Raw genomic sequence first — 23,300 nt, 5'->3', positions numbered from 1 at the left:
AGGACACTGTGTCTATATCACTGATGGACGCCTATGTTAGCACTTCCGCCATTGATGAAACGAAGGTCGCAACAGATAGCAATTTTAGCAGAATATTATTAGTGTAATCACAGCTAATGTGGAGAAGAAAAAATATTTTTATTCTTGGCACACAACAGAACAAAGTTAATCTGTCGCTCTTGGGCAGATTTAATATTAGCCCTGAATGAGATGACGATTTGTGCACAGTTAGAATTATTATTCATGGTACAGTGAGCTACTGCAAGAGCTTGTGGGAAATCATGACTAATTGTACGCAGTCTTGTGGCTGATATTAGATTAGCCGTCAGTGATGGATGAACTCTTTCTGTACCCAGGACCTACACTAATGAGTGGTCCCATGATCTTCTACGCACACTCTAAGCAGTTTAAAACACCACAACAATAAACCCCACAAATTGCCCCCCCGTCACTGCAGTCTGCCTTGGGCACGGGTGCTGAAACCAGCAAGCAAAGTTTCACGTATATGAAAGAGTGCATTTGCACAGTGCGTCCACTTGAAAAGAAAGCTGTTCTGTGGCCGTAAAGAAATACACAACCACATCAAAAACTGACCTCTGTGGGGACTGCTCTTGTAAATAAGGGAGATCGCCAATTTAAAGAAATCATAATTCAGGGTGGGGGGAACTCATGACAAGAACTACGTAACTCATCTCAGAGCTGTATAGGAAATTAGATACTGTGAATACACACCATCAGAATGAATAACATGGGGCTATTATAATGATGCTATTTCATTACATTTGGTCTTTCATTGTGGTCTCTGGAATCAAAAGATACAATTTTAATTGTTTCAAGAGTTTTACATTTACAAGAGTTTTGTAATAAATGTTTACATTGTATCTTTACTCTGAGATGAGGAATATTTAGAATTTCAACAATACAGCTTTATATATTATCCCATCGCTATTATATAAATGTTAGACCATGAAGAGTTACATGATTTGAAATGTGTTTTCTTGGAGTATCTACTCTAAATGCTCTTTTTCTTTCATTAGTGTGAATTATGTCATATTTTATATTCATACATAATAGAACTGGGGTAAAAGCTTTACAAGGTGTTAGCAGAAAAACAAATAGTTGGTAATGGAAAAACCAATAACCCAGACAAATATTTGTATGTATATTCCTAGGGAGGAGGAGGGAGGATTGGAAAATGTTCGAAAATAGTGATGAAAATTATAATTCCAAATAGTGGAAGAAGTAAAAATAAATATGACTTTTTAGAGTGTCTTAGTATTGTGGCAGAGCTCCAACCTTGTCCCCATGGGTCCCGCGCTTCCAGGCAGTTTATGCTAGCTTCAGAGGCTCACTGCAACCCTCCACATAGCCCTTCTCTCTCTCTCTAGGGCCAGGGATACAGTCTACTGAGCCCTTTTCATCATAAGCCAGCAATGGAGGTTGGTGAGAGAATTCCCACAGTCTCTGTTGCTCCTACGGCCTCATGCCAAAACAGTTTAGCCTCCAGTCCTGACAGGGGCCTGTTTTTCCCTCCCAGGAGGTGTTTCTGTAATGGTGGGTTGGGGGGAACCCGGGCCCACCCTCTACTCCAGGTTCTGGCCCAGGGACCCTAATGGATAGCAGCTGTTGGCAGCCAACCTTTCACTGCCAGAGTTGCTACTGATCAGTAAGGGAACAGAAAACCATTAATCCAGTGGCCAGTATATCTGCCTTCTGCTACTCTGCTGTATCTAACTGGCCTGGGTCTATCACAGTATGGATATCAAATGCCAACAGAAAAAAAAATTAATGTTTCAAATATGGCATCCAAGGGATGTTGAATTAATATTTTATATATAAAATATTGAAATTCCTAAGGAAGCGATACCTTCGAAAGTCTCATATGCAATGTAGATGCCTGATCCCACAAACCTTTATTCAAATGACTAACCCTTATTCATACTAGTAGTAGCATTGACGTTAATGTGTCTACTTATATATGAACTATTCATGTAAGAAAGGTATTGGAACATCAGACTCCAGAATTGCTAAGAAAGGAGTATTGCTAAACTCTGTCAATCAGATTTTCATATTTTTCTTTTTTAGTTTTTAAACACAATTTGTTGAACTTTTCATCAGTCAATTCCCCCTCCCCCCCGTCCTAGTTTCTAAACTTGTTGTATTCTATTAGTAGTTCGCTCTTCTGTGGGTTAGGAGTTCATTGTTCGCAGAGGCCTTGATTCATGACAGCATCTGCTTAATTTTAAGCCCAGTTTAAGTCCTATTGAAGTTAAACACATGCTCCACTGGGTCATAAGTGCCTTCCTGAATATGGCTCTCACTTGGGATGTGAGAGTACACCGTGCTTTGCACCTCCTGTGACAATTCACTTTAGAGAGAGGTATGGGAGCATCTTGCAGAGCCAAGCCCTTGGGTTTTCTGTTATGCTATCCTAAATTTTCAGAGTGAATTGATCTGAGCTGACTTCTACCCTTCAGCAACAAAGATTTTCAGATTCTCTCTTGGCTTTTAACTGTATGAACTGTTAGCTGAAAAGTGCAGTGCTTATAAAGGAGTAACTATATGCTGAAAAGCAGTTGTATGTAATATTTTCATTTCTATTAAGTAACTTATGACAAATTTTATCAATTTTATTTTTTCTCCCTTCAACTCATAAGTAAAGAACAATCCCACCAAACTATGAATATTTATTTTCATATAAAAATAATGCAAGGTAACCCCTCTGGGATGCAATGTTTTTGGTACTGGATAAAATTCCTAGAATATCATTAAATTGTTATTAGTGGAGTGAGTATATGTTGTGTGACTAGTGCAACACACATATGATAAGAGGTAAGTAAAGAGGTTGTGTCTCTCACACAGTCTTTAAACTTACCTTGCAATTACAAAGAGTACACAACTGACTCCAAGGCAGGCTAAGAGGACATACATCCAAATATCAGGAGAAAGAGGGTTGAGAAAGGAGAAAACACCAGGATTTGTGCCATTGGGTTTCCGGTACAAAATACTGATCCCCAGCGTCATGAAGGGTTTTGAGAAGTCAATAACTTTCTCCCTTACGTAGGTGATAGTGAGAGGAGCAACCGCCAGATCGGCTTTCTGGGAACACAAATTGGAAAATATTCTCATTTTCTTTGCATTCAACAAGCATTTTTATTCCTTCCATCTTTTCCCATGGGTATTAAACAAGCTAAAACAAACATGTCTAGTTTTGCCTAGGAGCTGAACTGTAATTGAGTGTAAAATAAAAATTCTTGGTTTCCTTATTAAAGGTCATTGTGGGCAGAAAAACTACTTCAGAAGAGCTATAGTAATTTGAGTATGACTGAAACAGTTTACATCAAGAAAGTGTGGCAAAACAGTGCATTATTAGGACATTACTGGAAGCAGAATGGACATGTCTGAAATATCATTCGTGGGAAGAGAGCACCCCAAAAAAGTCAAACTTTCCCTTGTCTTTGCAGACACCGAGATCCTTTGATGCAACAATACGGGTACCTTTCCAATGGATAGGGTAGGGCAGGGCATGATTCGGGAATCCTGCATGGGGGCTCAGCACCGCTCATCAACTGCAGAGCCGTGAAGTGAGGAAGCTCCCTGCCTACTGTTGTGCAGGGGAGATTGGGTCTACTGCTATGGAGATGTAACTATCATTGCAGCAGAGTAGGGGCCCGGGTGCTGGGGGAACTACTGTAGTCTCAGGGATATCCTAATAGCCATGGATCAGGTCTACAGCATGGGGGAATATATTTCTTCCCTCCTAGAACACCCCAGAACTGCAGACCCTAATTACTTGTCTTTGTTCAAGGGCTTTTCTGCTCTGTGAAAATGGCTAGTGCTTCTGCTAATGTAAAACACTTCATTTGACTTGGCTTCTGATAAACTATATTAGGTTAAAGTAGAATAAAGACAGAACAATTCAATCTTACATGATCTATGAGCTCTTTGACCATCCCATTCCACTCTCCTTTGTCATTCTGGGCTCCATATTTACCATCAGAAACTAGTTTGACCTCATAGATGAAGCCTAAAATATTTGACAGTTCCTTCAACAAATCCAGGCAATATCCTTCGAATCTGTCATTTCCATACAAGGGCTTATCAGACTTTTTGTACATAACATAGGGATCTTCCTATAGAACAAACATACCAAACATGTAACAATAGAAATGAGGTACATTTCAGATAATCTCAGTTTATACATTACACAAATAGTTGGATGATTTACTACAGTTGTACAGGTGCAACTAATTTACGATGTCCATTAAAAGTTATCTTAGATATGTTAGTAAATTTCCCAAATCAATTAGCTATAAATGTACTGGGTCTGAGTTTCATGGGCTCTGAGGGCCTGTTACTCCCATTGGCTTTAATTAGAGTTGGTGCTCAGTCCCTCCAAAATCAGGCCCAAGATCTATATAATGTGCCATGTTCAGGGATGGGTAAGGATACCGCAGTAGTACAATAAATACTACATAAAGAATCATAAAAGAAACCTAAAAATTGACTTTCTAAATAAAACAAACCTTAAAAAGTATGAAATCATATAGCCATTGACTGGACAATATATTCATGGGAGAGAATAAAAAATAGCATAGACAGAGTGGTTTTGTGCACATAGTATTTCCTTTTCGGCTCTAGGCAAGGCAGGCTTCTGTAGTTTTAACCTAAAGTGCAGGGCTCCTGGCAGTGGAAAGTTGTGGCACAAGGAATCTGCAACTTCCCCTTTTCCAGGGAACCCAGAACCAGCCAGCACAGCCCAAGTAGCAGCAGCACTGGCCAGGAAGACAGGGATCAGGGTGACTGGAGGGTACACAATTCAGCACATCCTCCCCACCGTAACTTCCATTCGACACTGGTGAGGATGTACCAGTATCTGTCTCTCCACTCTGTACCATAAGCTGCTCTTCTCGTCCAACCTTGTTTGTAGTAAGAAGTCAGAACACGTACACGCTGACTATAAAAGTTAGGATTTGGGTGTGTGAAATTTTCTTGGTGGAAAGAAATACAGATTGTTTCTTCAAACTACAGAGATAAGCTAAACATAATTTGGAAATGTGATTACTCTGGTGTATAGATGGATAGTAGGCAGTTTGATTGTGTCTATCTGCAAATAGTATGCTGGGCTAGAAACATGGGGTGGTTTGTCAAATCATACGTTGGTACAGGGAACCACAAAAGATGAAGTGCAGCTTAGGCTGAAAAGGAAGGCTTCATATAAATATGTAAAACAATGGAAGCAATGTATGATCTATTCTACACCATGGATAATAATATTAACACTATGCAGCAGGACTTACCAAAATGGTAGTGACTATGAGTGTTCGGTTAGCCAGCGAATCGGTGATATTGGTAGATCTGTCTTTATTGCTGTCAGTCATATTAAGGCCACTGTTTGAGTTCCAAACCCCAATCTGCACAGAACAAAGTAGAGAAATGGCTGCTAAGCCTCAGGGATCACATTCAGTGAAATTATGTATAATTTTCCATAAATGTGCATTATAGTTCACAGTCCAAAAAAAGAACACTGATACCATACATCACTGTGATAGACTAAAACACCAGCAGTATGAAATGTTTCAGGAACAAACCGGTTGTAATTCTAAATAAGGGAACAACATCAAATGGTTGATTGTCATATTTAAATCATTAGGAACACTCTGCTCTTTCAAAAGCAGGTTGAAATGAATTAACCATAAGAGTATAAGGTATGTCAATATAGCTGTGCATTTGTCAATTTACTACAAAAGTGGAACGTGTTGACTTTTTTAGGAGGAAACAATGTCAAATGTCTATTTTCATGAAATTGTTTCTTTTTGTAAATGGTAAAGTTGAAACATATGGCAAGACCTTTCCTTTCCAAGACAACAGATTAAAAGCTTGGATACATATGCTGAAACAGATTGATGGATGCACTGGCCTTTTACTTCTGCTCTGAACCTGCTGAAGGCACAGATGATTATTCCAGTCACTTCTTGACTACTGGTATGACAGAACCATCAAGGTGATGCCATTTCACCTCTGATCAGTGTTTGTCAGTAAAGGCTAAAGGAGAATGTAGGTTTAGATTCCTTTCCAATCCCCACAATAAATAACTCCAGCATTTAGGGCTTGATCCAGAGCCCAATATAGGCAAGAGGGAGGCTTTCACTGATGTCAATGGATTTGGATCAGTATCTTTACAGTGGTGCAAATTACAAAAGTAAAGTTAATTTATTCAGATAAATATCAACTCTACATATATTCAAATTTAAATCTTAAGATTTTATTTCCAAATCCTTCTGGTATTAATATCTTTTAAAATGAAGTGGTATAGATTTGGAAATTGGGCAATAATAATTGACCCCCACACAAGTTTGCATGCGCAAGTTTTCCTCCTGAAAAAATATTGTGCCTCCAAATAGGCGTAATTAAAAATGCTACTTGCCTACTTTGCATAAGGCCCCAGTTCAGCAAAGTATCTAAGCACATGTCTAACTAAACACATGAGTAGTTCCATTCATTTCAATGGAGTTATACATGTGCCTAAAGTTAGACATGTGCTCAAGTACCTCACTGAGTAGGGGCCTAAATGCCAAGCAGTTCAAAACCTGTAGCCCAGTGGTTAGGGTACCCCCTAGGATGTAGGAGCACCCCCCCTCCCCCATTCAATTCTCCCCTCTCCTTGATGAGGAGAAGGGATTTGAACAGAAATCTGCCACCTCTCTGGTGAGTGACTTAGCCACTAGACTATGTGTGGGTCTCCCTCCACTTTAACATTCTCTCCCTACCACCAGATCAGGCCACCCAAGCAAGACACACACTCCTCTGCCTATCTTTCCCGCAGTCTGTGGATTGCATTGGGGCTTAGGTGGGTGATTGGTGCCTCGGTGCCTACAACGGGGCTGCAGTGTGCATGCCTAGAGGCAGAAACGTAGGCACCTAGGGGATATTTACAGCAGACATGTCGGTGCTAAATGAGTCTAGGTGCCTACAGAGTTAGGTGGCAGTTGAGCAGGAGTTTTGTGTATAGCAGAGGAGCCTAAAGCTGGGATTTAAGCTGGATTTAAAGCTGGGTGCTTAAATATGGGGTTTAGGCATGTAAGTACCTTTGTGGATCTGGGCCTATGTGCCCTCCATTTTTATTGGATTGAATTTGTCACTTCAACGGGAACTGACTTCAGTGGGGATGGAGGGCACTGAGCATTTCCAGGATTAGGCCCTGAAGTGACATCTGAGTACAGCAATTTGAAAATGGAGCTTTTCATTATCGATCTATTGTTACACTCGTGATGAAATGACACATGCAGAAGATGTTTAGAGAGTATTCAGTATCTTTCTATGCTATTAGAAAACTTGATGAATGAAGCATGATATGCCTTAGACCAAATTAATGCAAAAAAATGTACAAAAGCGAGCAGATTTCCTGTACCAACATTCCAGGCTTTTGAAAGGTTAGAAAAAGAATCTTGCAAAGTTAACTGTCAAACAACCGGAAATGCAGAATCAAAATATCTGTTACTGAAGAACAATACATTTTACAAAGCTCACCACAGGTTTTACTTTAATTGCATGGAAAGATTTTCTTCTTAAGCTGAACTAATGAAATAGCATCCTCCACTGTGAGGAGCAAAATCAATACGAAAATGGTATATAAGCCATCTGCATTCAATTGCCAATTTAAATATGATCAATACCCATGTAATGATCCACACGCATTGATTTGTTAAAACAGTCTGGAATGACATCAGAAACATCATCTACCATCTTAGGTTAGACGAGTTAACCAATTTACCTTGAATTTAAAGAGACAGGGCCAGCTCAGAGTCTGGTCTGATATATATATTTTAAATTGAAAGTTTGTGAAAGGTACCAGATTGATGGCTTTGGGGACTGGCATACTCCATCCTCGGAACAGCATGCTTCATCACACTGGTCTGCCAGTTCGTTTCAACCGTATCTTGGAGGGACCAGCTTTCAGTGCCTCCCTGCTGAGATTGCCAACAAGGCTGCCAGATCAGACCAAGACTGAAATTGCTGACTTGCCTCACATATTGTACACCTCCATCAGCTGTCAGATGGTCAGTCACTACTGACCAAGGTGGGATTCGTTGAGATTATAAACTGAGGCAGGGACTATCTTTCCTTGTCCAGAACCCAGCACAATGGGGCACTGCTCCTGATTGGGGTTTTGGGGATTGCTATTATATAAATATTACAATAACAATTAAATCATTCAAACTATATATGACTGAAAGCCCACAGATCCCATTGTTAAATTCTTTAGCAAACCATTTCTCCTCCTAGGACATTTTTAATTGGGATAACATTGTTCATGATTCTTTCCCCTCCTCTTAAGACACACACATGCATGTCTTTTAGGTTTCTTTTGCTTCCAGAAGGAGATCAATTTGGGATTATTGATCTGAAAATTATTTATATACATGACGTGTTGGGTATTATCAATTTAGTTAATCTGAGGCCATGATAAATGGCTAGTTTCTTTTAATTTATTCTGGGGCAATGCACATTAATCAAAAGCTATTCTGCTCAACCTTGCTGACTTCCTGACACACTGGTGTGCTTGAAATAGCTGGCAATGAGGAAGAGCAGAACGGTCATACAGAACATGGAATAGCACAGTCATAGTGTGTACAGAATACATCAAGATGGCCACTGTACATTAAAATTAAAGGAATGACACTGTAGGTCTGTCTTGATACTAACAATGAAAAAGGTCAGAAGGGCATTGGATGAATGAGGCCAAGGTATTACATAATTATGGTGAATCTGGAGGGGTTTATTGCAGTTTAGTGACAAATTCAAGACATATAATATGCCCTTCTCAATGAGTCAGTGTTCTGAACCAATTGTAATTTGGTTTAAATTAATTCAACTTAACATGAAATGCCTAGAGTCAAAAGCTAGATTGGTTCAATAAGCTTCTGTATGTCAGGTAGGATGATCTATTCACTAGTAATGAGGAAAACAGAATCTCTTGTGCCTTAGCCTGATTCACTGAAGATTAAAACAAGGTTATTAAGTATGTGTTTTATTAGATTTAAAAAAGAGTGCGATAGGACACTGTAAGCTACTCTAGTGTAGAGTGCCAAAAAATGGGGAAAAAATGGGGAAAAAAGTTTAACCTTTTTTCAAGATGTATGCAAAATATAATACTTATTATTTTACGTAGCATTTTTTTATCTGTATAACCCAAGCACTTTACAAATGGTGGGTAAGAGATTATTATCCCGCTTGTATAGAGGTAGAGAACTAGACTCACAGAAGACTAAAGGCCTTATTATCAGAGGTGCTGAGCACCTGTAGTGTCCTTTGACTTCAGTTGGAGCTATGGGTGCTCAGCACTTCTGAGAATCAGGCCTTGTAAGTGACTTGCCTATGGCCACTCAGTGAGTCCACAGTAGCCCTGAGAATAAAACTTGGTTCTTCTGATTCCCAGTCTAGTGCCTTTTCTATTGGTCCAAGCATCCCCTATATGTTAAAAGGAAGCATGAGATGCCTGGAATAAGTTGGACAGTTTATAAACAAGCCTGCTTCCAGTTTACATGTGTTATTGAATGTCTGAATTGCCCATTAATTGTATGCCAGGAGCTAATGTAGTAGTCAAAACTTAAGTCAACGATACTAAAAAAGTCATTCATGGCACACACTTTGTGGGAGTGTCAATAAGCCACACATTTAGCACAGCACCCACCATTAATGCTGTTAAAGGCTAGACTAATACTTGAAACCCCATTTTAATGAGTAAGGTAGGGGAACAGCTGTGAAGGTGTCTTCTTTTCTTAATGCCTCCAACCTTCATTCGAAGGAGCAAGAAGGCTAACCCCTGAGCATTTAAAAAAAATGTTATTAGGGAAAAGTATTTAATCCATCTGAGGTCTCTTTACAATTTGTAAGTACTAGAGTGCATATCCTAAATAGGAATGGAATTCATTCTATCACAGAAAAGTACACTCTGAGATAGCATATTGTCTCTAAACTGCAATCTGAGATCCATTTGTCAAAACCCAAAGGATGAGTTTTAAGACCCAACCTGAAGGTTTCTTGCATCACCTGTCTGTGTACAAACCTTCTTCCACACTTTATATAAATGCTTAGAAACCTCGCCAGCAGCCTTGGTAAAGAGAAAAATAAACAGAGTGCTTCATTAAAGATGAAAAGTGAAACCAGTTTAGAGAGCTGGATGCTAGTAGTTATGTCTCAATTAACTCATAGATAATTATTCAGAATCAAAATGCAAATCCACTGAGCCAAATATTTTAAGTGGGAGGAGAAACAAAGTTGTTTTTAGTTGACATTAAGCACTGATCTCTATAAATCAAGAACTCTAACTTTTTCATAATTTACACCTCCCATTTCCCCCCTTTCCTCTCTAGCTGGAGCACAGGGAGCCCTGTTGAGCACAGTTCCTTGGTGCACAAGGTGCATGAGCCCCTGAGTGGTGTTTGGTATCCTACCCTCTACACCGCACAGCAGAACTGTGCTGGTTCCAATAAATTCAGAGACTTCTGTATCCTTCATTTTTGCTAGCAGTAATTAGATCTAGCTGACAATATGATGCTTGAGATAACAGCAGTAGCTTTGTCTCTGTTATTATAGATCAGAGCCTAAATGGAATCCTCTGGGATAAGGTGCTTTTTCTTACCCTTGTGTATTAAATAAGGAAAGAGAGGTAGGTTCTTTAGTATCTTCCCAATCTGCTATCCTACAAATGTGGATTATTTGCTTTTGTTTTATTTAACAAAAAGAAGGCCCAGATAGGTGTCCAATCTGCATCCTCAGGACAACTGGTAAATGACAATATAAGGGAGACAAGACCTTTTCACACAGATTATTTCTGAAGTATAGCTTTGCAATTTACAGGACTCTCAAGCATGTCCTGATGAAATGTGATTTTGCTTGACCTTTGCTTGAGTGTAATACCAAATTCAGACGCTTACCCCAAAGAACACTGTTTAATCTCAACAGAATAGACCACAACTAATTTCATTTTTCCTCAGTAGCATAACCATTTTAGTGAAACAATGAGTAATTAGGGATGGGGTGAAAATATAATTGATTGGCTCATATTCAATAATTAAACAATTTTTAGTATTTCAGCTCGTTTTGAAAATATTACTTGAATTCCTTACTGCCCCCCCCCGCACCTCCTCAATACACACTTATTAAAAATTGCACGATAGATATATAACATGGCTAAACCTCTGGATGTTAAAAAAAATCACTTTCTTTAAAATACAGATGCTATTCTTTACAAGGCACACCGGCTTATTGTCTGATGGTACCTACATAGAAGTTCGTTCAACTTGCTGACCATTAATTTTGTGGGGAGTTATAAGATTGAGATGACATTTAAACTTGATTTACAGGATGTGAATTGACACAGTGAGACATGGGAAGAGCAAAACCTCACAGGAAGAGCAAAAGAGAATATATTTTCACTTAAGATAATGACTGCAATTTCCAGATTCCTATTCAGTACCCAGATATGTAAGATAATATGAATTGCAAAAGTCAAAAATCTTCTCAGTATCTGTGTAGGAGAATAAGGGAAGGGTGACCTGTCTCCTTCCCGCCCGACCCCAACACCTGCTGCCCTCTGGAAGGATCTAGGGAGGCAAGTTTTCTTTAACAAGAGCCCAAGAAACTTTAATGAAAGTTTTTCTCATCAACACACAGCCTTTTGGGCTTTCTGAGTGGGAGTGGGTCCCAAACAAACTTAAAAGGCAGCTTTTCCAATCACTCTCAGAGCCCCAAAATGTGTCCTAAGGCATGGCTCTTACTTCAAAGTCTGGATGGGTGAGGAAAAAAACGGGGTTCCTTAGCAGAGTATCTCTTATAATTTCTTATGAGGTGACTCACCCTGCATCCAGCTGTGCTGCCCAAAGCTGACTCCTTTGCAGCTTCTCAGAGTCTTTGTCCCGTTCTCCGCCCCCTCCCCCCAAAAAATGCTTCAGCTCTCTTATAAGGAATCAACTGCTTGAGATTCCTTCCCTGCACTGGTGTCTCCGGTTAGCTCATTAGGAAGCCTGATCCAGACTTCAAGTCTCCTGCAGGACAGCTCCCTCACTCTCTCTCACTCCTTGGCTCTCTGCCTTTGAGTGGGTCTGTCGGAGCACTCACTGTGGCTTTCCATCTTCGTGCATCCCAGACAGAGAGTGCACGTACTGGTGGTTCTTGTCAGGATGATGGTGTATACGAAAATGAAAGGGCTGTAAGGTGAGGTTCCAACGGTGACCTGGGCGTCGTCTGGAGCCACTGGAGTCCCGTATGGTCAATGATGAGAAGAAGGTGGATCCCAAACAGATGATAGCGCAGGATTTTCTCAACACAGTGTATTGCTAGGCATTCCTTTGAGGATCGAATACCACATTTCATAGTCCAGGAGTTTCCTGCTCATATTCAGAATAGGGTGTTCCTGGCCATGGAACTTCTGGGGCAGTACTGCTCCCAGGGCCCAGTATGAACATTCGTGTGTAAAATAAATTCTTTTGAAAAATCAGGGCTAAACAATTCAGGTTTGTTACAGAGAATCTCTTTTCTTTCTCTGAATACTGGGCACTCTGGGGGGACCAAGTGACCTGCTGAGAAGCTATTTCTTAATGAGATCATTGAGGGGAGCTTCTAGTGAAGTCAGAGATCACATTTATCCGGTGGAAGTCTATGCAGAATCGAATGGTCCCATCTGCTTTAGGTACAAGGACCACATTGGACTAGACCAGGGCCTTCAATGTTTCAGTTATGCTTAGCTTTAACATCTCCTGGACCTCCTGTATTGAGTGGGATTTTAACCCTTTCAGGATAGGTATATTTAGCAAGCCTGCTCCAGGCTTCAACTGGGTTTTATCTGAATGTGGTGGGAGCCTAGTGAGGTTTGTCTTGGAAATGGGTAAAGTACGTCCTAGTATGCCCACACCAGGTCTTTAATTGCCCTCTCTGGTCAGTGGACAACCCACTGCCAAGTGGGGTCCCTTTGACCCCTACCGCAACTGGTTCTGGGAGCTGGGGTCCTAAATCCTCATCTCTTTCTGGATGGATGAAGATATATTCTGCACCCTCCAAGGTCACAGCAGATTTACATGGTAAATCTCCTTTGGCCTTTGTCAGTCTGGGTAGTAAACCTTGTAATCAGCTGCCCAACACAGATGACCTCATAGGGACCCTGAAATTTGGCTAGGAGTTTATTCTCTCAGCTGGGAAGAAATAGGAGGACTTGGTTGCCAGGCTGGAATACCCTCATCCTAGCTCCCTTATTATACTGCCAGGCCTGGCTCTACTGGGCCTGGAATAGGTTGGCCCTGGCAAAATGACCAAGGCACTCCAGCCTCTCTTTCATTTGTAGGCCATAGTGGAGTACATAAGTGGGTAGTCTGGGCTTCCCATGACTCCTCGACCAGATTTAAGATACTCAGGGTTGTCTTCCATTGAGAATTTCAAAAGGGGAAAAGACAGTAGATGCCTGTGGAACTTCTTGTGCCATAAATAGAAGGAACAGCAGCAATTGATCCCAGTCTCTGGTTTCTGTCCCAACGAACTTTCTTAGCATCATCTTAAGAGTCTGATTAAACCATTCGAGTAGGCCATTGGTCTGAGGATGGTAGGACCAAGATCCAGAGTCAAACCTTTAAGAGGAACAAGACCCCTGGATAATTTCTGAAGGAAGGCCTACCCGGAAAAGATCTGCAGTAGCTCCTGTATGAGGGTGAAAGTGATAGTGTTCTGCAAGAGAGCAGCCTCTGGTTACCTTATGGCATAGTTGATGAGTATGAAATAAATGTGACCCCACGCACTTTTCTCAAGGGGGCCTACCATGTCAATCTCCACCCTATACGATGGGGTTGTTACGCGAAGGATGGATATTAAGGGAGCCCGGCCTCATTCCTTAGGGGCTACCTTCTGTCAATCTGGGCAGGACAACAAAAATCCACTACTTCCTAAAATATACTCAGCCAAAAGAATTGGGCCAGTAGTTTTCCAAATGTCTTTGCCTTACCCTCATGTCCAGTCATCAGGACAGAGTATGCTAGTCTCAACAGTTCTTGATGAGCTGGTTTGAGAACTAGGAGCTGGACCCTGGGCTCTTCCATGTGAGGTTGTTTCTTCACCCAGTCCAGAATTTCATTATGTAACTTGAAATGGGGAAATTGTTGGGTAACAGTGTTCTTTGGTGGCTTCCCCATTGATCACAGCTACCTTGTTGAAACATTCTTGGAGGGCCTGAACTTCATCCTGAGCAGTGATGAAGTCAAAAAGTATCATCTAGTCTAAGGGCCTCTGACTCGCTTATGGGCAGAGTGTGATGGGGTTCTGTTGGGAGGTCAGTTGCAGGGGGTCCTCTTCTCGGAATGGATTCTCTATAGGCCCCAGTCCCAGCACAGGCTCAAGTCTTCCTGGGCCCTTTGAGAGTTGCTTGGGGTAAGGAGCACTGAGTTTCTGTTCATGAGCATGGAGAGGTGTACGCTAATCGTGACCCAGGATTACAGGCCAGGGAAGGTGCTCTGCTACATCCACCTGGAGACACCCCATGTAGTCAGCAACTTGTAAGATAATAGGGACAGTCAGATAAGTGCACCTTTTCCACGTATGTAGAAGATTTGGACAGTTTGATTGGATTAGAAGGCTTTGGGCAGGAACAAATCTTGGTGCAGGAGCATTTGCCCAAAGCCAGAGTCCATCAGCCCATCTATGAGGTGTAGTCTAACTTGATGGGAACCAAGAAGGGTCTTTTGGCATTCCACTTTGGCAGGTTTGAGGTCTTGCCCTGTTGGCCAAAGTGACACCCTAGATAATCACTCTCCAGGAGAGGGTACTCTCACTGCATGTGTCCCAACTGCCCACATGATAACATATGATCACACCCTCTTGAAAGGTAGATGAAGTCCACTCTGGCGCCTGGAGGCTCAGAGCACCCAGGAAGGAAGGGGCTCTGTCCATTGAGGGTGGCCAAATAGTGTGGTCACCTCCATGTTCCAGGGGTGCTGAAACCCAGTGCAGCTCCAATGACTCTTGAGGTACCATGGGGAAGCAGGAAGGGGTGGTGCGCCTGAGGCCTCTGCCTCCAAAAAGTTTTCTGTCACCTCCATGGCTCCTGCAATGGTGCTGGGTGGAACCAATGGACCCAGGCTTTTACTGCTACTGGGAGAATTTTTAAGTCCTATTCCAAAACAATGCTATCTATGACATTGCCCGTGGTCTTGGTTTCTGGGGTCAGCCAGCAAGTAGCCAAATCTCAGAGCTGTTGGGCAATGGCCCATGGGCTGCCTCCTTTTGGAAATGTTTCCTCTTGAAAATTTTTATGGTAGACCACTGGTGAGAATCCAAACCAATCCAATATGGCAGCCTTCAGGGTGGAGTAGGACTGGGCTTTTTCTCCACATAGGGCCCTGTAAGCAGTCTGGGCCCACCTGGTTAGATAAGGGGCAAGCTGGATGGCCCAGGAGCGCCTCTCATAGCCAGTGGTAGCCACCCACTCAAATGTTGGCAGGAAGATTTTGAGGTGGAGTTAGTCAGTTTGGTTAGGGTGGGCCCTGGGAAAGCCTCAGCAGAGAGCACCCTCATAGGAGTGCTCAGTGAACCTTGAATGAACAGTCTGGCCACCTTGGCTTGGAACTGCCAATTCCATTCCTTGTTTGGCCATCTGTGCCTTCTCCATGCACTGATGGAGTGAGTGGGGGGAGGAAAGGGCTAGTAAGGCCTGCTAGAACTGATGATTTCACTCCTTCTCTATCTCTTGCTGCTATATTACTAATTGCAATATTTCCTTTCTGGCTTCTCTTGGGAGAGGGGAGATCAAGTCCCTGTTCAGGCACCAAATATAGGAGGGTGAGGGAGGGACAGGCTGTCTCTTTCCTCTAGCCCTACCACTTTTCCTCCCACAAGGACCTGGGAGGTGGTTTCCTTTCATAAGAGTACAAGAAACATTAATGAAAGATGGTTTCATCAACACATGGCTCATTTGGACTCCTTTCGGGGGGGGGGAGGTCCCAAATAAACTTAAAAGGGAAATCCCCAATCACTGACAGAGTCCCAAAATTCTGCCTCAGGGCATGGCTTTTACCTCAGAGCCTGGGTGAGGAGGAAAAAAGTGGTTCCCTCACAAAGTCCCTCTTATAAGTCCTTATGAGGTAACTCACTCCAAGTCCAGTTTGTAGCTGCTCTGGCCAAAGCTGACTCCCTAGCAGCCTCTCAGAGTCAGTCTTCCTCCTCTTCCCACTAAGAACTACTTAGCTCCCTTATAAGAAATCAGCTACCAGGTTTCTCTGGTTGGCTTATTTAGCTAGCCTGCTCCAGGCTTTAATCTTCTGCAGGGCAGCTTCCTCACCCCCTCTCACTCCTTTGCTCTCTCCCAATCTGTGTTTCAACTTTAACCCAAACAATTTAAAAAGTAGATTGAGCTTTTTTCAACTATAGGAAATGTAGGTCAAGAGGAATGGGCTTCAAGATGTCACTTCAAATTAGGTTTTCATCCTCATGGTGCATGAGGTCCACCTTTCAATAAGCACAGTCCCACTGACTGTACTATATGGCTCATAGTTTGAACACAGTTAGTTACCTTTTCTGTTCCTTCCTCCTTGAGACTAATAATGTCCAAATCAAAATCCTTTCTTAAGCCGTCTGTTTTGTTGAAGGTAATGCGCCCTGTCAAACCATCCCATCGTGCCTAGGGACAAATGAAAAAACACACTTCCATGTAATGTTTACCAACAATTATTCTAAAGCCATCAAAAATATTACACTTATTAGCCTACCAGATGGCTGTCCCCTTGCCGGGCCCATGGAAAGGGGTGGGGCCAAACCTGCTCCCCACTATACCCTGCCAAGCAGACTGAATGATTTGGAGAACATCACCAGGGGAGTTTTCCTATCCCTGAGCACTCCCCTCCCCCACCCCATGGGTTTTACTGTGGCACATTGTGATCTGGTCGTCAGCTGTGATCGTCTGTAAAATGTTGCTGAAGCCTCATTCCCTTCCTTGCCAGAATCTGTGGGGTTCATTAGCTGAACCAACTAACCATCCAAAGTTGCCAGAGTGCCCAAAAACAGCCTGATTTTGGTTTTCCTCTTTTAAAGTGACACTCACATCACCCCTGCCAAATCCACTCCAGGAGCCCGATGCACAGAATCTCAAATTTCACCTAGCGCTGGTAACTTGTGAAGGGCTTTCATCACTCATTGTTTGGACTGTTGAACAGATTGTGGGTTAATCTTGCCTAGAGCCAAGGGATTAGGATCCTAAGGCCCTTAGACTCCTCTGAAAATCTCAGCCTAAATAACTTTGGTCAGCTCATTTTCTGGAGGACTACGTTTATAACTAATATACATGCAGCTTCAGTGGTCACTGAGGAAGTTCTTTTTTTTTGAAAAACATGAGACAAATCTTATTTATAATTAAAATAATGCTCTTCAAATCGTGACCCCAATTCTGCTTCCATAGATGTCCATCGCACAACTCCCATTGACTTCAATGGAAGCAGGAGCAGGCTTTCTTGGAGGCTGGCAAAAAGCCCCGTGGTTTACTTAAGTGACACTCAAGTCTTTAATACAAGATTTAAATGGGGCATAGGTGGTGCATCAGAGTTTGCATAGACTCTCTGAATCAAGGTGCATTTTAACACAATTAAATAAAAATGCACCTTCACAATTTCCTTTAAGCTTTAATATCAGGGAAGAAATTAAATGGGGGCATTTGTTGTATATCACAGTATATTCAGCTAGGGTTATTGTATATAAGAATGTATAGTAGATACAACCAAGGATTATTCTGAATTGTGGTTGTCAATTCTCTGTTCTAAAACAACCTCTAATGAAGTATAAGATTGCTACATCTTGTGTTCTTTCCCAATATAAACCAAATATTTGCACCTTTTAAAATTAGACCATATGCTATGTTGCCTGCGTATTTTGGTCCCACTGCTGAATATTATCAACTAGAGAGAAGGATTTGATGGATCTTAAACTGAAAACAATTTTTGTAATCTATTTTTAGAGACCCCCCCACATTAGATTAATTTCTTCAAAAGTACAAGGAAGATATACATTATGACATAGCTTCCACATATGTGCCAGAGTTACAATTCTTAAATTACAGGCTTTTCTGCTATACTTTTCTTTTTTGTTCTTCATTTGATTTATTTTAGGTGGCTTTTAAAAAAAGATGCATAATAAAATCAACAAATATAAATATAAATATAAAATCAGCAAATGTAACCACTTCTTGTTTTATCTGCACGTAGTTCTGAATCTTCAGGGATTAATCTCAGACACAGGTTTGCCATCACCATGTATATCAAACAAATCTGCTATGGTTAGAGCTTGTATCTAAATATTATGGAAATAGGGTGGGATTTTTGAAAGTGACTACGGAATTTAGGAGCACAAGCGGTCCATTCAGCAGGGCTTGTGTTCCTAAATCACGCAGGAGTGTATGAAAATCCCACGCATAAACAATTAAACATATTTTCTGACTATGCAGGTCATATTTTGATTCGGTGATGTAAGATACTAAAATATGCATATGAGAAGATACATGTTGATGCATTTTGTTTTATGAGACCAGTTTGTTCAATTTCTTCCTCTAACATGATCATCATCACTTAGTTGTTATGATGGATCTTGTCTAAATGATCTTTTTTTTTTACGTCAGTTTATTTGTAGACAGTGATTTGCCACTAACAATTCACATTTGTTGTCACTGTATCATGTGCCTGACTCCTCCATTAAACGTATTATGGTCTTGAATAAAAGAATTACCAGTAAAATTTTCAAAAGTGACTTAGCAGCCTAAATCTCATTGAAAGTCAATGTGACTTGTGCTCCTAAGTGTCTAAATTACTTTTGAAAGGAGGATGTGGGATCCTAAATCATTTAGGTGCTTTTGAATGTCCATTTGTGTCTGCAAAGATACTGGAAGAATAAAAATGGGGTATTTGCAGACAGTCATATCATAACCTTTTTTTATGCCCTGAATGCCCTATGAAATTATAGAAAGCCTTCCTCAAAAACTGATGGCAGGATATGGGCCAAAGACTACCCACTTAAGTTCAAATCCTGGTCCTTCTGGAGTCAGATCTCCCACTGGCTTCAAGATATGCTCAGGAAGCCCTATGGCCTATGCTATACAGGAGGTTGTTTTTAGAAATGGTCAGACTAGATGATCACAGTGGTCCCTTCTGGCATTATAAACTATGAATAAGACCAGAATTTGGCCCCTAAAGTGAACTATGTCAGTTCCAAGAAAGAATAGTCCATAATCACTTCTAGGGAATGATCAGGTAACTCAAGGATGTTGGCGCATAGTAGATATCACCTGGTCAGGCAAATGACGGAAAATCAGTTACACAGTTCTCAGATGTAATTAACTAACAGAAATGAAGCAGAACTTTCAGTACAGTGAGAATTCACATAACTGTGTAACAGTGCAGCAAGATTTCATGCTTTTATATGCAAGATGTATAGCAATTTTAATGTTTCTAGTGTCATTCCATGTTAAATGTTTCAAGGTCTAATAAAAGTGAATCAGAACCTAATCAGGTAATTCATCAAAAGAAATTGCTTTTTACATTTTGTCTTTGCTTTTGACTCCAGTAGAAGTTAGGGAACAATTTAAAATGCTGATGTATATTATCTTCCACTTGATTTTGGCTGCTTTGAATATGGCTGTAGCTTAATTAAAAATAATTAAGTTCATTAACTTGTGTTTGCAGTGTCCTTCTCTTAAATCTCAAATGTAGGGGCTGCATCCGACAATAGTACCCTGGTCAAAAGAGGTCAGGAAATGAACTCCTACAACACTTTTCATTCGGGGTCTTGTTGGCAGCAGTAGGACCATGCAGTGTTTAACAGAGGTTCACAATCAGATGCACTACTCTAAAATTATATTTTATCATGTGATTAATATTTTCATTTCTACTTTCTTTATATTTTTCAGTTCATCAACTGGAATCAATATTAAGCCTTAGTTCCATCCAAAGCCAATCAACAGATCAATAACAAAGTCAATAGTTTCAGTTGCAATCAATTTTCAGTAGCTGACAACTTTAGAGTTCAAATCTTTGTACAACCGATGGGTTTAATGTTCTCTTGTGTTTCCAATAGACTTCATTTTTTTCAAACCTGAGTGTTAGCAAGGTACAACTAGAGCAAGTAATTATAACATGCAGTACATATAATACTCTTCGTGTCATGAGGAATTAATAAATATTTATCTTCAGGAGGAATCTGTCTAAATTCAAATATCAGTGTTACAAATGTACCCAGACAATCTTATGTTTAGACCATGCTCCACTACCATTGACATCAAAACATGAATCCTTTCTCAGGCAGCGTGAGGGGGCGTACAAACCCCACTCTGGAGAGGAAGGGGCATTGTAGGATGGCTCCTGAAAGCCAGTAACAGTTGAAATAAGCAATAGTGTCTACACTGACACTTTGTTGATCTAATTACATTGACCGTGAGTCTACGCTGTTCAGGGAGGTAGTGTTACTATATAGGAGTAGAGAGGCACTTACGCTGGCGGGAGCCAAATTTAAGTGAAGACACTTCCACAGCTAGGTCAACACAAGGCAGCTTACATTGACCTAACTGTGTAGTGTAGACCAGGCCTCAGAAAGAGGAATGCCCTGGGAAGAAGTCAAGCTGCCATAAGTCTGCCCAACTAGTTTTATTTTTATGATGTATTTATTTTGATTTATTTAAAATATGTCTATCCAAAGTACTTCAGTTAGCTGCTTGCAGCATTCTCTGTCGCTCACTGGTTATATCTAGATTTCAATCACTGGGGGTGAGTTAATCTAACTAGCCTGGGTCTCAGAGCAGTGAAGCCAGCATGAGCTGCACAAACCCTCTCAGAACTGTGCGTAACTATTCACAGGGCTGGCCTGTGCTAAAGCTGCTCTGGCTTCACTGTTTTAGGATCTAAGCTAGTTAGATTCAAGCTAGCTTAGGCACATTGGCTTGAACTGCAGTTACACTCAGTGATTGCCATCTAGACGTACTCTCTGTGAGACTAATATTACAATGACAGTCATCGGTAGTGGGGGGGGTTTAGATTTCAGAATCTCAGCTTCTTCAAAATGCCATAGCAATATAAAAATGTAATCAAGCAATCTTTACTTCTAAGATCTTAAATTATCCCCAGAATATTTACTGTGGGTTCTTCACAGAGAAACTATAACAGGGTTCAAAAAAGAACTAGATAAGTTCATGGAGGATAGGTCCATCAATGGCTATCAGCCAGGACAGGCAGAGATGGTGTCCTTAGCCTCTGTTTGCCAGAAGCTGGGAATGGGCGACAGGGGATGGATCACTTGATGATGACCTGTTCTGTTCATTCCCTCTGGGGCACCTGGCATTGGCCACTGTTGGAAGACAGGATACTGGGCTAGATGGATCTTTGGTCTGACCCAGTATGACCGTTCTTATGAGAGACTTGATGTCTGTACATTCCCTCTTTTCTATTGATTTTTCCATGTTCTCCAATATTCTGTGTAACCTGACTTTTTCCTGGACCTGTCTGTTGGTTTTCCATTTGGCATCTAATCAAGCACTGCCTTTTCAATCTCAAGCTTCATCTCAACTATATCCAATATTTGAGGGTAATACACCAATAGGAAACACTGCAGGTCTCCATGATTTATCCATAGGTGGTGGTGGTTTGAGAAAAGCATGGGAGAGGAGGAAGAGTGAATGTATGTGTGTGTGAAATATATAGAATACGTATGAATATTTGTGACTAAGTACTTGCAAAATGATTAAGGTCCTGGTTACCACAACCTTAAATGAATAGCTTTTAAAAATAACCAGTCCAAAGGATCACTAAATATGGCCGCTGGCTGAACTGCTTGGTGTAAATGCTGCTTTAGAACTACATCCACTACAGAAAATTCATTCTCTTTGCCATGCATCATTGAGATGCTGCACAACATCAAGCTCAAACTCAGTTGTGTGCAAGGTCTTCTGACATTTTGCATCTGTCACAGGACAGTTGAATTATTATATAATATTAAAGCAGACCAAAGGGATGTTAAGCTGTATCTTGTGTGGAAATGTGAAATATATCTTTCGTTACAAATGCTAAATGACTTTGTCTCCCTTCTCCCCAGAAAGCCTTGCAGATATAACTAGGCATCTGCAAATTTATATAACTATAAATAGCACTGTTATTGACCTGAGAGAGTCACAAAGCTGACAATGAGCCACATTAAAAAAAACAATAGCCTCTACATTTTGCATAGTCAATTACTGTGCTTGCACGTACCGCTGGAATTTGAGCATTCAGGGCCGGATCTTAAGGCCACGGAAGTTAGTTGAAGCCTTTCTATTGACTTCAGTGGGTTTTGGATTAGGCCCTTAAACTGGCTATTTGGGCTCTCTCCATATTGCTTGTGTAAAATTATGGATGCAAATTCAGAGACTAGGTTGAGGCCTCATTAGAAATGTGGAGCTTGAAATCCAGTTTTCCTGTAGACAGTGCACAGTTTTCTCTGTGTAATAGAAATATTGGAAAAGGTCCTCCCTGAAGATAATGGAATGGTGCTGATTAGCAACAACTGAAGATCTAGCCATTGCGTATGACTATATGCTTAAAATGAAGAGAACATTCGTGGTCTAGTAGTTAGAGCAGAGACTAAAAGTTACGACGCCTTGGGATGAATTCCTGGCCCTATTGAAATAAATGGTACAACTTGTACTGACTTCAATGGAGCCAAGATTTCAGCCCTGGATTCTAGTCCTAGTTTCCCCAGTGTTGTGGGGGTTTTTATTTTTGTTTTTATGGCATTTGGCAAGTTACTTAAATGTGACCTACAAAGAAAAAAGAATTGCCTTGTGCCCTCTTTTTACTTCTTTATGATCCACAGATATGCCCGAAAAGTTCTCATTTTCAAGGCTCAATTTTTTTCCTGTTTGTTTATTACATTTGAAATTTAGGTCTTGGCAACCTGTAAGACTGTGTGGTGATAGGAAGACTAATTAAATTATGACATCAAAGGTCCAGGGACTGAAATCCAAGCTATTCAGAGGGGATGGTATTTTTTGGCGAGACTGTTTGAAGTGGTTTTGCTTGGTTTGGTTTGTTAACTCCCCATTTTTCTTTAATGCCTAATGGAGAGTTTGAAGAAAGGACATCTTTGCTAAAGATTCTACTTTCCTCCTATCAGAGTTCACCATACAGAGGTTCTGAGACCCTAACCAAATCAAGGGGGAAATAATTCCTAAGATTTCTAAAGTAAAAGAAAGCAAGCAAATAAAATCCACTTTTTAAAAAGTATCTTTCCACATTCCTAGGCATGTGCCAATTTTT

At 40.9% G+C, this 23,300-nt stretch overlaps 1 protein-coding gene across 6 annotated transcripts in view; it reads right to left on the bottom strand.

Annotated features, from left to right (window-relative positions):
- The window catches only part of GRIK1 (glutamate ionotropic receptor kainate type subunit 1), a 238,157-nt gene that overhangs the window by 37,700 nt on the left and 177,157 nt on the right, over nt 1-23,300 (bottom strand). For 4 of the 6 annotated variants that reach the window (XR_012670308.1, XM_075133209.1, XM_075133207.1 and 1 more), the window contains 5 exons: nt 16,553-16,660; nt 10,070-10,114; nt 5,301-5,414; nt 3,930-4,133; nt 2,876-3,099 (listed from right to left, as the gene is read on the bottom strand). Coding sequence is in view for 5 of the 6 variants with exons in the window: in XM_075133209.1 (XP_074989310.1) it covers nt 2,876-3,099; nt 3,930-4,133; nt 5,301-5,414; nt 10,070-10,114; nt 16,553-16,660 (695 nt within the window). In the remaining variant the exon portion in view is untranslated. The remainder of the gene's footprint in view (nt 1-2,875; nt 3,100-3,929; nt 4,134-5,300; nt 5,415-10,069; nt 10,115-16,552; nt 16,661-23,300) is intronic. The other 2 variants (XM_075133214.1, XM_075133212.1) reach the window with 1 other exon arrangement.

Source organism: Caretta caretta, chromosome 1, assembly GCF_965140235.1.
Source record: "Caretta caretta isolate rCarCar2 chromosome 1, rCarCar1.hap1, whole genome shotgun sequence".
Classification (NCBI taxonomy): Eukaryota; Metazoa; Chordata; order Testudines; family Cheloniidae; genus Caretta; species Caretta caretta.
This window is presented reverse-complemented; position numbering and strand designations above follow the sequence as displayed.